Source organism: Panulirus ornatus, chromosome 35, assembly GCF_036320965.1.
Source record: "Panulirus ornatus isolate Po-2019 chromosome 35, ASM3632096v1, whole genome shotgun sequence".
In the NCBI taxonomy this organism is placed as follows: domain Eukaryota; kingdom Metazoa; phylum Arthropoda; class Malacostraca; order Decapoda; family Palinuridae; genus Panulirus; species Panulirus ornatus.
The window spans coordinates 8614588-8631243 of record NC_092258.1 but is presented as its reverse complement, the minus strand read 5'-3'; the positions used below and the strand labels follow the sequence as shown (position 1 = coordinate 8631243).

The 16656-nt window shown below is 45.5% G+C and overlaps 1 protein-coding gene across 1 annotated transcript; it reads right to left on the bottom strand.

Moving 5' to 3' along the window:
* Positions 1–3648: 3648 nt before the first annotated feature.
* Positions 3649–15432, bottom strand: LOC139760227 (salivary peroxidase/catechol oxidase-like). Its single transcript, XM_071683155.1, has 15 exons — positions 15316–15432; positions 12842–13052; positions 11911–12103; positions 10868–11065; positions 10144–10355; positions 9538–9708; positions 8842–9015; positions 7982–8100; positions 7334–7436; positions 6517–6714; positions 5996–6135; positions 5621–5785; positions 5014–5213; positions 4372–4541; positions 3649–4077 (listed from the first exon to the last, which is right to left on the bottom strand). Exons 2-15 carry the CDS (start codon positions 13044–13046, stop codon positions 3905–3907), a joined length of 2421 nt encoding a protein of 806 aa, XP_071539256.1. The 5' UTR covers positions 13047–13052; positions 15316–15432; the 3' UTR covers positions 3649–3904.
* Positions 15433–16656: the final 1224 nt, after the last annotated feature.

Below are 16656 nucleotides of genomic sequence, written 5' to 3'. Positions count from 1 at the left end.
TCTCTCTCTCTCTCTTTTTCATTCAAGTTCGCTGATAAGGACTTGGGACGAGAAGAGGTTGTGATATTCTGGCATGAATAGAAGCTTGGAGATGTGGTGGAGGGGGGAGGGGGGAGGGGAACGTTTGGTTGAAGCGATTGAAAAGTGAATTGATGAATGGAAGCGAAGCGGACTGACGTGTGTGTGTGTGTGTGTGTGTGTGTGTGTGTGTGTGTGTGTGTGTGTGTGTGTGTGTGTGTGTGAGGGGGTTGGGGGTTGGAGGGGTGTAATTACAGAGTGGGGTCGTCGCGTCCTAGAGTTGGAGAGATGTCATCACGAATTGTTGTTACAAGCTGTGGGTGTGTAGCTGTTTCCTGCTGATGGTGCAATTTACTTAGATAAATGAATACGATTAGATGAACTTTTATATACCTATGTGTTCAAATACACACACACACACACACACACACACACACACACACACACATATATATATAAATGTACCACAGTGACCTCTTGCAATATATGTGGATGTATATTACATATGAACATGTGGCTATCTAATTTTCAATTTCCCTTTGATGATATTCATCCTTTGAGCATATCAAATGAAATGTCCTGACAAACTCAAACAGATTGAGTGAGGGATAGACGCACCCATCCTGGGGATTTTAGGATCTCCTCCCATGGTGAGCTTGGCTACTTCTGTTGCTTCACAAGGACGCCCTATACCACATGCGTCCTTCGACGCTCCTAGCATCAAGAGGCACAATACTCCAGCAACCATCCCAACGATCATTGTCTATGTCTATAGCTGCCTATGTGTGCGTGTGTTGTCCCACGATTCTCTCCCCCTACTTGCCCAGACGCACATCCATATAGAGTTTCACAGACTTTGCTGTCTGTCTCTCTCTTCCTACTTGCCCAGACGCACATCCATGTAGAGTTTCACAGACTCTGCTGTCTGTCTTGCCCTCGATACATCCAGTCTTGGTCTGCTGGAGATGTGTCGTGTTTGAGGTCTGTCATCACCTCTGCCAGCGTTAAGTGTGCGTGTTTTGGTACGTTGGTCGAGGTCACGTTGTGTGTTTTCCCCTCACTTGTTTTTCCCTTCCCTTGTTCGTCCACCCTTATTACTAGCTGGATGATGGGTGGCGACCTGCTGCTGCAGTGCTTCTGCTGTGTGGATGTTATTTCCTCTGGCCAGATCGAGTCATCCATATTGGTCCACTTAGTCCACTTTACACTCGAAGCATCGCAAGTGCTTCCATGTGCTTGAGAGAGAGCTTTCTGAGTCCATAATTCCCTCGGTGGTAAAGATCTGTTTCGTCCAGCTTATAAGCTTAAGGGTTTTCTTATTATGGTTTGCATGAATGCTTTTATTTTTTCTTCTCTCGCAACATTGAATCCCTTTCCTATAAGGGAAAGTTTCAGCTCGAAGAGGTTCCCGTTCCATCTGGTCCATATCTACACCTGATGGTCTAGGCACCACCTATTCTCATTGGTCCAGGTTTCTCTTGTTGCTGTTGGTTCAGGTTTCCGCTCCTGTAGGACCTTGGTAGTGTAGGTTTCTATGCGAGGGAACCCTCTTACCATCCCTCCCTCCCTCACCCAGCGGAGAACGACTCGTGCCCCTCCACCCACCCATCCCTCCCATCCCTCGTTCACTAGGTTCCGTTCTGGGCAACTTCCTAAAGCCTGCTTCCCCCTTCCCCGGCGTTTTACAATGACGTAACTGGGATGGAAAGAAGTCCCTTTTGGGTTCCCTCCCTCCAAAGAAGGTCTCCCTGCAGATCGGTAAAAGAATCTCCCAAAAAATGGTTTCCATCATATATATATATATATATATATATATATATATATATATATATATATATATATATATATATATATATATATATATATATACATATACCAAAGACGTACAGTCTCGGTCAAAAGTCCGGAGACACGCCAGATCGAAGCTGTACCGAGCCCGTTGTTTCGAGAGGTAGAAACAGAGGAGATGGTACATCTTCGATCGGGAGTCGAAGCAGGTATCGAGACTTGAAGCGTCCCAAGACTTTAGTGGGCGAATTGTACATGGATCTACAGGAATAATGTCTGCCTGGAAACAGCATCTCTTGATCTGGAAAGCTTCCAGAGTTTCCTTGTGTCAGATTTATGATATTTCATTCCAGGAAGACCTTTCCTTCTCTTCATACGTCCATCGTTCTCATAATAAGGGAAAGGCAACAATTGCTGTTGTCCCCTTCTTCAAGAGCCTTTGCCTATGGAATGTAACATAAACTAACTCAACCAGTTACTGATCAGCTTCTTCGATTGCTGTCCATAACGCGACTTAGGTCTCCAAACCTCTTGGCTAGAGACCTTATCATAGTTGAATGACGAAGGTCAATTGCCCTTTGGAGGAGGACCTTGTGCTGTGTCGGAGAAACAGGATTTCCTATTCGTCTTCAGACCTGACGTCTGCTTTGCTTGCCTCGTATAAATTTTATATTATATGAAGAATAATATCCACAAAGTCATATATGAAAAAAACACTCTATAACATTGCCTCTTTAACAGAAAAACATCAAAGAAAATTATGTCTTTGAGAAAATATGGCAAAAAATGTATTCTAGTTTTCTCACAGCTCCTTCGTCTGTTGGCAACATTTAGGTGAAACGAAATCCAAAATTCTTGAACACATGAAGGTCTTCCACCTCCTCCTTGCCTAAGACTTCGCCCTATCCAAGTTCCTGCTCAAACCAGGTTGTTATTCTTAACTAGAGTTTTAATTGCTACTCCTTTTACAAAACAGGAAACCCGACCCACCTTGCCTAAGGTCCCGAACATAACAAGAGCAGAGAAAGATTCGTGGAGAGATTATTATACCGTGGGTATTTCAGCCCTGCCCTGTTATTCTCAGATTTCCAATTTAATTGGAGAGATCTCTAATCACAGTTCCTCCTCCTCCCTACCCTCCACCACAACTGCCGGCAAACATAACGCTGATAAATCATTTACACACTGAAATGACCCGGTGAGCAATAACCATCCACCCTCCCAACTCAAGTCTTTGACGCCATCCAACTAGACATACACCGATTTGACAGCACACTCTCCAGACAAGTAAGAGTCACACTCTCCCGTCTACTCCGTTCTGGACATCACCTACCTCAACATTGCTACAGATACCGATTCATCACATAACATGACCCTTCAAGCCCATGATGCAGCGAGTACAATAAAGATATTGAGGACTGGTCCCGCCCAGTGGACGTGGCCGGCTTCCTGAGCGCTGCGGGAGCTTCATGAAGATAGATGGGACTCTCTGAGGTAAGAGGAGGTAGCATAGCTGTTACGGAGCTCCGCCTGCAAGTGGCAATACTACAAGGGGATACTCTCTTTCAGCGAGGCTGTATCATCATCATCATCATCAGCGCAGGGAATGAAATATATATATATATATATATATATATATATATATATATATATATATATATATATATATATATATATATATATATATATATATATATATATATATATATATATATATATATATATATATATATGTATGTATGTGTGTGTTTGAGGAATAACATATGACATATAATCCATATTATTCGTACTTTCCCAACATACAACGAAATGGTTTACGAGAAAAAACTAAATATTTTCGCTCTTTATTCACACTGCTAAACTGGATAGCACATAGGAGTTACGTCCTGTTTTCTCTTGTACTTGCTCGCCGTTTTCCGCTTTAACGAAGAAGCGCCAGGAAACAGCGACCTTCATTTTGGTTACCCTTACTCTTCACCTGTTATGTGTAAATTTACCGAAACCAGAGACCTTAATCCACAAGTCGCCTCCCACAGACCAATTCTCTCGTGATCAGCCCACTAACAATGCCTGAACTTTGATATGGTCTGAGGAATTGCTACTCCCTCCAGTGGTAGAGGCTGAACTCAGGGATGCAACTGGAAGAGCACTGTAACACGGGGTTGAAGGCACTGGTCAACTCCAAAGGCCATCGCTGGATGGAACTGATCTGTGGTAAGTTGTCGCAAATCATCCTCGCCAAAGACACCTGGTGGATCTCCTTCAGCTGGTCTGGAAGGTAGGGAAAGGAGCAAGTTAGTGGAGAGGGAGTTTTGGTGCTCAGAACCAGTGAGAGGGAAAGTAGGGGACTACCACATCAGACAGGGTCAATGTATACAAGTTTATGGCATATACTGAAGATAGTCTTCCCAGTACGATATACTCTCACATGTACACATACACGAGTACACTTCAGTGAGTATTCACGAGGTGAAGGCATACCATATCGCACATACTCATACGCCAATACGCTACAGTGTATCATTCACGAAGTCGGGTATGTCTTTCCTGGAAATTCGACCTCACCTGTGGTGAAAGCTCCCGGGCCGTCCTGGTACTCGTACCAATAGCGATCGCCCTTCTTCAGGCTATCGAATTGGTCAACGATGAAGCAAGCGAAGGTAGGGCCAACCAGGCCACCAGCCAAGGGTCGTTCAGCTATACCCCCAGCGAACACGTCTATATCCTCCACACTCCTACAGAAACGAGAAGAATATATACATATCATCGTCTTACATCGAGAGCTGCAATCATGGACCATAAAAAAGGGGGCCTTTTATAAACCAGGTATTTGAAAGCTCAAAAGGCTGAAGACATAGAGAGAAAAAGGTGAAACACTACACCAAGAATTTGGATGAAATGGAAAAACGGGACTCGAACGAACCATAAGTGCGACGCTACGAAGCTCAAGCAAGACCAAAAGAACCTTAACCATGAAGATGTGACACTTAGGCATAATTCCCTGGCTTTAGAACCTGACCCTTTAAGGGTCAGGTCAAAAACCATCATGCTATTCTATCCAACCCAAGAGTTGTAGCGTCGTGTTCAGGGGTGTAGGAGGAGGAGGACAACGGTAAACAGCTCCAGGATATGGGATCTCACCTGCTGATTTCTAAGACCCACAACATCACACACGTAGCGTCAGCCCACAGGCGCCGCAAGACTTACCTATAGATCTGCCGGAATTTCTCGACGATTTCAGGCTCAATATCAACGGTCAGATCATCGAAGTCATGGACGGGACTAAGGTCACATGCCTCTCGAGTGCTGATGTAGTTAGCGAGGCCGTGCTCACGCCCTCGCTGTATAGAGATCGCTGGAAGGTCCAGTCCAAACTGCTTATCCATCCGGAAGAGTTTGCCCGATACCTGCCAACACGATTTGAAAGGGTTCGGGAGTCATTTGTCAGACTTCGAGAACCAAGTTACGGATCAACGGGCTGGCATGGCCCGAGAAAAAGAACTGGATTGGATTCATTCCATGGAGATACGCCTAAACTTAAACCCATGTCTCGGTTAATGTATTTTTGAACTTAAATCCCTTTGTTTTTCCTATATCAAATGGATGAGGAAGAGATAGAACAGGGAGGCGAATCAGTGAGAGAGAGAGAGAGAGAGAGAGAGAGAGAGAGAGAGAGAGAGAGAGAGAGAGAGAGAGAGAGAGAGAGAGAGAGAGAGAGAGAGAGAGAGAGAGAGAGAATGAAAAAAAACACGAAAGCAGATAAAGGAAGCGATTATAGTCCCTTTCAGTTAATAATCAGTGTCACTTCGCTTACCTCCAGGGAGAACGTAGTGTCGACTGCAGGGGCACTCTGGAGTGCCTCCCCAAGCAGCACTTTCTCGCCCTCGCCCGTCATGTAGAGTGAGAAGGGATTCATGAAGAAGCTACTGAACTCCTCGACTGTCGTTTTGCGCGCCTCATTCGAAAGAAACACGCCACTCTAGACCAGAGGAAAGTTAAAGGTAAACTTCACTGTCCCTTAAACCACACACACACACACACACACACACACACACACACACACACACACACACACACACACACACACGTGTACACAAATGGCTACCACCCATCACGACTGTGCCACTATCCATCCACCACTCATGCAGCCGGCCACCACCCACTGCCTACACAGCTAGCTCTCACCCACCGGCACTGTGGTATGGCCGAAACGGAAGGTGGCAGTCGTGAACTCATTGTAGATTCCTGCGTCAACGGTGGGGTCGTAATCCGTCGTGTGGTGACCATCCATCTGCGGCAGCAACTCCAGGGTTTTCATCAGCGTCGGTCCTGCCGAAGACGTAGGTGGTGTGAGACCAAATGATCATGTAATGGCTAACACAGGTGTGGCACTAGGTGGATAATAACTTACAGGGACGACTAAGGAGTATCGAAAATATGAAGAGGATGAGTGAAGAGAGATAGAGGGACGACTAAGGAGCATCGCAAATGTGGAGAGGATGAGTGAAGAGAGATAGAGGGACGACTAAGGAGTATTGAAAATGTGGAGAGAATGAGTGAAAAGATAGAGGGACGACTAAGGAGTATCAAAAATGTGGAGAGGATGAGTGAAGAGAGATAGAGGGACGACTAAGGAGCATCGAAGATATGGAGAGGATGAGTGAAGAGAGATTGACCAAAGGGAATAACATATGAATGCATATGACTTACCTAAGAGAGGCAAGAGGTACTCGTTGTAAGTGATGTGCTGCATCTTGGCAACGGCGATCCTCCTGGCCTCCTGGTAGAGCCTCTCGTCGTCCCAGTAAGGGTTGAGTCGCTTGAGACCCCTGGCCAGGCGGTTGTGCTCCCGCAGCCACACAGTAGTTATCAGGGCAATTAGGATCTGCTGGTTCACACGGCCGTCCCCTGAGGAAGCATTATGGTATATAGCTGGTTCACACCCTGGGGAAGCAATATGGCATGTAGCTGTTTCAACCCCAGAGAGAGCAATATGGTATGTACCTTATTCACACCCTTCGAGAACATGGCATCTGGGGTATATATACAGTACCCCTTGGGTACATGAAGACCGAGAACATAATCTGAATAGGAGAAGCAAAGAAGTGTATAAGTAACAGGTGAAGGAATAAAGAAGACTCAAAACCTAACCTAAAGAAAGGAATAAATACAGGGAATCGTAACCGTTGGAAAAGTTAATCAGGACGAAAAAAACATAACATAAAAATACACTGGTAAATCAGGAGTTGACTGGACATAGGATGAGATACGAATACACTAGGAGACGGAGGTTCGGAGAGAGAAGTGAAGGCTGACCCAATGAGAAAACCAGTGATCCAAAGTAGCTTCGAATGCATTCACCGTCTTATGAGAATTTGGTTCAGTCCCTCGAGCAACTTAAGTAGTCTATGCTTGATGTGCTCAGCAGTGTTCCAGCAAGTTATTGCACTTGTGGAATAGGATTTAGCATTTTTTTTCCCAGTATGACTCTAAATAGATCTGATACGGGGAAATGAACGTTACACACCTGCATCGAAGCAGAACTCCCTCCGGTCCAAATTTTCCTGCTTATTACAACTGTCGTTGGGGTCTGTCAGGGCGGCCAGGAGCTCCTGTCCATCCTTGGCTGTCTGAAGGAGGGGAACAATAAGACGTTATGATGATAAGTGAGAGAGAGAGAGAGAGAGAGAGAGAGAGAGAGAGAGAGAGAGAGAGAGAGAGAGAGTACATTAACCAATTTAGGAGTATACTTATGACGATATTTTGACATTAGGGCAGAGCTAGCGCGTAGCGTTCACCTCATTTTCTCTTTTTTTTTATCAAATTGAGAATGATCTCTTCCCTTTGCAGTCATGGATATTTGTATGAGTGTCAGTCTTGATGTTAACTGGAACTGTTTTTAGCCATTCATCAAGGCTTCTTTTGAATGTTTCTGTGATTATCCAATGTCGGTTTATTTTTCTGACACAAAGTAATCTTTCTGTCTTTCTAAAATGAGAAAGAATTGGATATATATATATATATATATATATATATATATATATATATATATATATATATATATATATATATATATATATATATATATATATATATATATATATATATATATATATATATATATATATATGCACAGTGTCACCAACCATCATACATCAGTGTTACCAGTACTAACCTGTGTCACCAGTTGGCCGTCGCTGAAGGTTCTGAGTTCATCTGCCTTTTTCTTGGTGGAGCCATACACTTGGGAGCAGTCGAGGAAGGCAGTCACTTCGTTCATCTGATCCCGAGGCCCTGACGAAGGCCAGATACGTAGTCAGAACGTGAATGGTCTTAGAATTATCATCTCTTAAACACCTGACTGACCCTCTCAGTTGATTGGTCCATAGCCTAGATAACGAACCAACTACCATCAAGGTCCCATATGGGGGAAGGATGCCCATAGACCTCACAGGCTCTAGTGTCTTAAAGCATCCTACACCCATACCTATATCCTACCTATACTCCATGATTGCCTCTATCCTCTGATATATCCAGAAGCCACAACATATAATACACACGGTGCATTTGATCTCATAACCTACAACATTAAACAGTGTTCAGTCATTCTTGTTTGCTATTTTGTACTTTATCTCTGGATTAATATCATTAATATTCAGAAAACAGCCTATGTGATCAATTGTTTACTGTTTTTTTTATATATATATATTGCTTATGATATATATGTGTAAATGCTTTTTACTGAGATTACATTTAAGGAAGGTTGAGAGATATAAGGTATTTTAATGGAAATCCGAAGCAGTGAATTGATATCTGAGATGGGGCTTTCGATACAGGCATATAAGTCGATGCATACACACATATACGTTTAGGAGGATGCTCACCTTGCGTGAATTTACACCTGGAAGAGTTAAGGGATTTAGAAAACGTAGAAATGGGTGACAAGGGATTTAGAAAACGTAGAAATGGGTGACTCGGTTACATCATAGGCAGGAGAGTAATATCCTGAAGTTGATATGTGGCGTTGTTGCTTACCAAAGGCACACTTGCCAGCCGGTAAAGAGCGGACGAACTCCATGCAGGTCTCCCCAAAGGCGGCGTAGAAGGGGTCGTCGACGGGGATGTCGATGGGCAGACACTGTGGGTGGAGGAGATGGGGATGGCCGGACACCTCTGGTCTACAGCAGGAGATGGTCGTATCGTTTAGACCTGCATCAAGGGATAGTGTACAGCCATGGTGCACACCAGGTACAATGGCAACACACACTACACACATCACAGGTACAGTTGATAATGATTTGTCTTTCATTTCATATTGAAGCTCATTCCATTCGAAGATCTATTTTCCTTTTTGTAATTCTTGTCATAAATGTAAGATTTATGCAAGTTCACGGTATCTTCCCGTGTTAAAATGAGGTCATAGATATAAGGAAGTGCAAGATAATGGCAGAAAGTAGCTAGTGGTGACCGTACTAACCCCTGTTAAGATATTAAGATTTGTGACCAGTGATAGAATGAGGTCAATAGATAAATCAGTGATCTTTAACATTAATGGTTGCAGTAGAGATAAACTCGTGTTAGATTACATTCAGTAACCAGGTTAAAGTTGAGATCACAGGCGTTAAAAGATATGAGTAGATTTGACGGAAAGGAAATCAGGTTCGGGGGTGTTCCAAAGGAGCTGAACGTCTGTCTGACAACCAAGAGTTGTGAGGGTTGGGTTGGATTTACCTCTGGTCACCGGGGTGCCTGCAATATCATGGGCGATGAACTGGCCAAAACTCATGAAGAGGACGGTAGAACAGGAGAACTCGGTCCTGGATTGGAGGTTGATGACGTTGCTAACGAGGCGTGCGCTGGGGAGTGGGCCTCCGTCAATCGCAACTCGAGGGGCCGATACTCCTGTAAGATCCCAGTGCGTCATACCTGCTCCCAGCATGAACCATAAGACTCTTCATCATCACCCAACAAACCCTTAACGTCACCCATCAGATCCAACGCCTCCCATCAACTCTTTTAGTATCACCCATCAGACTCAACGACGCCCATCATATTCTCAACATCCCCCATTAGAACCTTGACATCACCCCATCAGATCAGACCCTCAGCATTACTCATAAGACTCCCAACATCGTGTATCAGACTCTCAACTTCACCCGTCGCAGACTCTCAACTTCACCCGTCGCAGACTCTCAGCTTCGCCCGTCGCAGAGTCTCAACTTCACCCGTCGCAGACTCTCCCTCCAACACACTTATCCATGGAGGAAGTCTACCATCTCCATCATCTTATGAACAACGCTGACTCTCTCGAGATTTTACGGTTCTAAACTGACTCACCATCGGCGTACTCCGGCTCGACCTCTCGTCTCAGAGGAACGAAAGAGGCGCCCCAGAGTGGGTTCTCCAAGTTGTTGCAGACGCCGTCATGCGCCCTGTAGCGGGAGGTGGGGTCGCAATAGGTAGGTTCCGGCCGCTGTATCTTCTTTTTGCATATTTCTGGCTCGCCCAAGGTGGCTAGCTCTGGAGCCGCAACAATGGGCAGATCAAGACTGTAGAGAGAGAGGGAGATATACATTAGTATTTGACGCGCTGTCCTTGTCGAACAAGATCGCGGAATTTGATCGTATGGTGACCTCTGACCTCCTAATGTTTGTCATGGAGATCGATCTACTTTTTTTTTCTTGTGTTACCTGAGACGACATGGGCAGCTGAATGCCCTAATAGAGGCCATCTTAGTACACCCTAGAGTAAGCTAAGTAGTACCCAGTTGATCGACGAACCCCTAGGGAGGGATGAACAGTTGGGTTGACTGTGGGCCGATCCGCGCAGCAAACCAGAACCTATGTGCTCGATCCCAGGCGGTCCATGAAACGAGTCACGGTCAACAGCGTTAACCGCGGCACCACGGCGGCCCATGGATTACTGACCATGTTTACGTCCTCTCTCTCTCTCTCTCTCTCTCTCTCTCTCTCTCTCTCTCTCTCTCTCTCTCTCTCTCTCTCTCTCTCTCCTTCCCTGATCTTAGACCATTTTTCTCCAGGACGATACACGCAGCACTAACTTGTTAATCAAGGCTTTCGTCGAAAAGTCCATCAGAAAGCCCAGTCTGGAGAGGGTCTCCGTCTCCAAAGGAGAATGCCTGAAGATCTGGTGCATCTGGGAGGCGGAGTTTTTCTCTGCAAACATCTGGTGGTCGAACAACTTCTTCTGCAGCTCTTCATAGTCCATGAACTCGTGTAGACCCTGACCTATAGCCTTCCTACAGTGGATAGAGAAAAATATTACCTTGTGAGAGTCATCCCACCTCTCAGATGAAGAATGTCTCCACTCTAGCCCCTTCCACTATCCTGTCCTACATGAAGTCCCCATCCCTTGCATGACACCTCTATTCCCTCCTCCTCCCCTTCCCGGACACCCATCACTTTTACAGACCTCCCCTTACCCCCGTGTGAACATTCCCTCTCAAGAGAGACCTCCCCACACAACCTCTAAACAGTCACTCCCCTTACCTAACTCAAACCCCTGCGAGGGCTCCCCTATCCCCAACCTTCGACCCACCATCTCTTAGAACTGCCCTGCCCTTCTCAAAGCCCCCACATCTCCTCCTTCACCCACCCCTGCAGAGGCTACCCCTCTGCTAGACATCCACCCACAGCACAACCCTCCCCTCTCCAGACACACAAACCCCCCTACTGCAGCCCTGCTCAACCAGACACCCCTCTTCCCTCTACTCGACTCTCCCTTCCTCACACTCCCCCTCCAGTGATGGCCTGTCAGGTTATGTTCCACACGAACATCTGTTCCGTTATATGTACACTAAAAAGAAGAATTATTTTTTCACGTATGTTTTGCCAGGCAAATGTGCTAGGAGTGTGCCCTTTAGTTCTAGCCAACATTTCTATCAAGTTTTGAAGCCATTCCGTATTGCCGCTTCAAATCTATTCATTTCGGTCACACAAACAGATACATAGACGACCGTCCCATTGTGCCAGCATAGTGAGTAGAGTCTGAGTAGAGAAAGCAATATTCTAATCACTCTACGTCATCAGGAGAGTATGGGATATCAGACAAGTTGGTTCCATTGTTACGAGACATGGGACTTACTCTATGTCTGCTTCAGTGATCTTCTCTATGAGGTGCGCGTGTGGACCGGGTCCTTCCTCATCTTCTGCAGGAGGGACCACATGCTCAGCGACTGTTCGAGGGCTTTCAGGATCAAGGTCGCTGGCGGCTGGATCAGGGTCGCTCAACCGGGTTCTCTCTCTCTCCTGCCAATGTCTCAGGCGTCGCTCCTTCTCTGATGGGGAGGGTTAGCACAGGTGGGTTTAGGGCTTTGGGGGGAGGGAGGTCTCTCTCTCTCTCTCTCTCTCTCTCTCTCTCTCTCTCTCTCTCTCTCTCTCTCTCTCTCTCTCTCTCTCTCTCTCTCTCTCTCTCTCTCTCTCTCTCTCTTGGCTCAGGAAGGGAGGCACTGGTGGTCACAAACTTTTGCAAGATTCTGAATTCTACTCTAATAAACAAGTGGGTTACAAACTCCTTAACTTAGATATATTGTATCTTTAGACATCTAAACCTTATATACGCAATACACATCACTAATATTGTATGCCTTTTACGCACGAACGCTTATGTTATAAATCTTCAATGACCACCTCATTATTCTATGTTTATGTGCAACTTTAAGTGCACATAGTCAGTCATACGTATGGTTTTCGAGGAATCAAAACATCGTCCATATTCCATGTTAGACATCATGAATTACCTCTTACCTCATTCCCATAGCAGCTGCTGCCGTATGCAACCCACTCACAGTCTCAGAGATATTTTACGATGTCCAAATAATGCATGATTCTAACAGAAGCCTTACAAAATATCACTACTTATTTCAGCCATTCCTTCGCGCCAGTTCAGCCTCTCATGACATACGTAACCATATCACCAGTCACTCACCACTCACTGACCTACTGTCCTATATACACTACCAGAAAGCCTCCATCACCAAGCATTCAGACAGAGCGAGTAGAGTCTCGGTACTCACCACCACCGAGGAGACTGGCAAGAACTAGCTTGGTGTTCTTATCAGGTGGGATATCAATGAGGAGCTGGTGTGGCTTGCGCAGGTAGAGAGGGAGTGGCCCGTTGCATGAGTGGTCTAGCCTTGCCTCACGACCAGTCGTGTTTCCCTCTTGAGCCAGCACGCTGGTCATCACACACATTGTCATCACTAAACTCAACTGCGCCATTATTACCTGGGAGATAAATGGAAGATTGGTTATTTCATTTTTTTGTATTTATGATGATAACCAATATTTCACATGATATACAGAGTTGATTTATTTATATAACTTCAATTCACTCAGGATCACATGATTCGTAAAGAGCCCAGATATGACTCCAGAAACATTTTTCCCAGTGATCTCTGAAGCTCCAAGACTGCGCTACACTCAGCAGCAGGGACAAGGAAGGACTCCCTCGCAGCGAGAAGTTCCTTGACAAGTCTGTTTTCTGTCCCATCAGTTGACTACAATACTACCTCACCAAAGGCGACTGTTCATTCGCAACGTAACCACAGTCAGACGGAGTCTGGTATGGTAACACTATCCATAAACTCACGTAGATAATTCCAGTAATTGCTTGTTACGTATGATGGGAAATCTATTGTTGGCAGTGTCCTGTCGTTTGCCCATTACGACATAGTTTACTGGTTCGGTTACTTTCCTCATTTCTTAATATCAGTATTTACTATTTCTTTAGCTGGTTAATTGTGTAAATGTTTTATGTATTCTTCAACCAGTATGTTGTGATTTGTGTTATATATATATATATAATATATATATATATATATATATATATATAATTATATTATATTATATATATTATATATAATATATATATATATATATATATATATATATATATATATATAATATATACACACACTCATGATTAGTATGCACGTACTGGGAAATTGCACACGCAGACATATGTCCTGCATATTCGTAAACCACAACACCTGTTGATAACCAACCCGATTATATTTCTGTTGCTGACACTGGCATATGTCGAGGATAAGTTCCTATTTCTGTTACTGATAACGAAATTTTATCGGTGTGTGTGTGTGTGTGTGTGTGGGTGTGAGGTGGGGTGTGTGTCTGTGTGCCTGTGTACAATTATTTCAACTTACTGTGAAGAGATGACGAGTCGTTGACCAACTGGCTATTAGCCATCTGAGTCAGACTTACAGTTTTACTGTATTTACTATAAAGAAGTTGTCCTGTTTCCTGTCTGTCTGTAGTTCGCCGAGGAAGCTTTTAAAAGCAGGAGAACTAATCCCTATGATAATTGTTTATCCCTATCTATATCAGGATAGAGATTTCTGACTATTAGGATGGTATGTCTCCGGGGAAATATCTTACCGATGAGCGGAAAGTTGTAGCAACAATATGGTAGGCATGGCGAGAGACAATGACCGGGACGAGTGGTTATGCTACAGGACAATGTCCTTCCGCCGTTCATAAAATAGCGACCAGGGACGAAGGTAGTGATAATTGGGAGAAAAGGTGTGTTAGCCAGGACACGAGAGGGTGATGGAGGCCAGAGACGGCGTAGCAGCGATGGAGGAATGGAGAGGTGGTGGTAAAGGAGTGTATGGGACCAGGGAGCAAAGGAGTGACGATGGTAAGTGAAGACATGGTATCCAGGAAGGGAAGGTGTGTTGGTGGTGGGGAAGAGTGCGGTGGCCAGGAAGGGAGGGTGTGGTGAGGGAAGACGCATTATGCAGGGAGGCAGAGAGTGGTTGTGGTTAGGGAAGGCTTGGTAATCAGGAAGGGAGGGTGTGGTAGTCAGGGAGGACAATATGTGGTGTGAGGTGGTCTGATCGAATATGTAATGAAACGGCGAGGGAGATGTATGGTAATAAAAAGAGCGTGGTTGAGAGAGCAGAAGAGGGAGGGTGTATTGAAATGGTTTGGTCACATGGAGAGAATGAGTGAGGAAAGATTGACAAAGAGAATATATGTGTCAGAGGTGGAGGGTGTGGTAGCCAAGGGAGGGAGAGCGTGATGGGAGTAAGGGAGGGCGCGGTATCATTTCGACTATTCACCTTAAGAGCGAATCCTGTGGGTTGGGTTTTTTTCTCCTTTTGCTTCCCGACACAACATGGCTCCATCCATAGCCAGTAAACCACTGTGGACCTTCGACTGACCGACCTATCGTCTCCAGCATCTCTTTTCTTCTCCCACAGCGGCTTTTCCATTCACTCAGCTCTCTCTCTCTCTCTCTCTCTCTCTCTCTCTCTCTCTCTCTCTCTCTCTCTCTCTCTCTCTCTCTCTCTCTCTCTCTCTAGATCAATATTCTCAATGACACGCCGTTCAATTCACGCGCTATTGGCTTTTATTTATGAGAATGTCTATGGCAGAGGTAACGCGGAGCCAAAGAGGGACAGAAAAAGGAAGCTTTGTGTCGTTCAGCCTTAAGAAGCAAAGTCGCTGTAACATGATCCACCATACTTACCAGCAGGGCGCAACTATTGGGGTAGTGCGCCACACAGGAGGTCCAAGACGAGGTGACAGTCGTGGTGGTGGTGGTGGAGAGGAGGACTGCTGCTAGTGCAGCTCAGGTGAGGACGACGGAACGACTGAGCTAGCCAGCAAACCCAACTTCCCAGTACTATCTTTCCTCTCTCACAGAGCCATGAACAGTTTGTAACCACCAGGTGTGGCTGATCACTTGACGGGGCAGCGCTCTCTCTCTCTCTCTCCCGCCCGCCCTCCTTCCCTCCACCCTCCCCAACCCCCACCTCTCTCTCTCTCTCTCTCTCTCTCTCTCTCTCTCTCTCTCTCTCTCTCTCTCTCTCTCTCTCTCTCTCTCTCTCTCTCTCTCTCTCTCTCTCTCTCTCTCTCTCTCTCTCTCTCTCTCTCTCCCCCAACGTACGCATCTGTTGGCAATACCGATGAGAGGGAGGGTGTGGGTTGTGACGTGCCTTGATGCTGCCATCCGCAACGGCAGAAAATGATCGGGAGCTGCTGAGCAGAGGGAGGAAAAAAGGGAAAGACGATCCACAAAGGTTTTGAAATCATGTGAGAGAGAGAGAGAGAGAGAGAGAGAGAGAGAGAGAGAGAGAGAGAGAGAGAGAGAGAGAGAGAGAGAGAGGTGTCTTTAGATAATGACAAAACACATAGATTAAGGAAGAATAAGTGTCGAAGGCTTTATTCAAGTCCCTCTCCAGCATTGTCACCTGCGCCTGAAGAAATGATTGCCGACACCTTACACATCCTGCAACCTATCTATGGCCATTCTATACCATATGAGGTGTGTGTGTTTGTGTGTGTGTGTGTGTCTTTCTTTCTTACTATTCGCCATTTCCCGCGATAGCGAGGTAGCGTTAAGAACAGAGGACTGAGCCTTTGAGGGAATATCCTCACCTGGCCCCCTTCTCTGTCCCTTCTATTGGAAAATTAAAAAAAAAAGGAAAAAGAACGAGAGGGGAGGATTTCCAGCCCCCCGCTCCCTTCCCTTTTAGTCGCCTTCTACAACACGCAGGGAATACGTGGGAAGTATTCTTTCTCCCCTATCCCCAGGGATAGGGGATAAGGGAGAGGTGGTTCTAGCGCAACAAACTCACTTGAGTCGACCCCTGGTTCGATTGATCATCTCTCTCAGGCTAACTTCATAACTTGAACCACTTGGTCTGCACCGCAATGTTGGTTCACCTTCCGTTTTCTGTAGGTATCATTTGTCTTTTGCTCCCTAGAGCTGGCTGCTTGTGTGCCCCACCACAAAATAGATCCATGCAATCCTCGGCAAGTTTGTAACACGAAATTAAGCAAGAAAACTGTTAGGAAAGATGCGAGG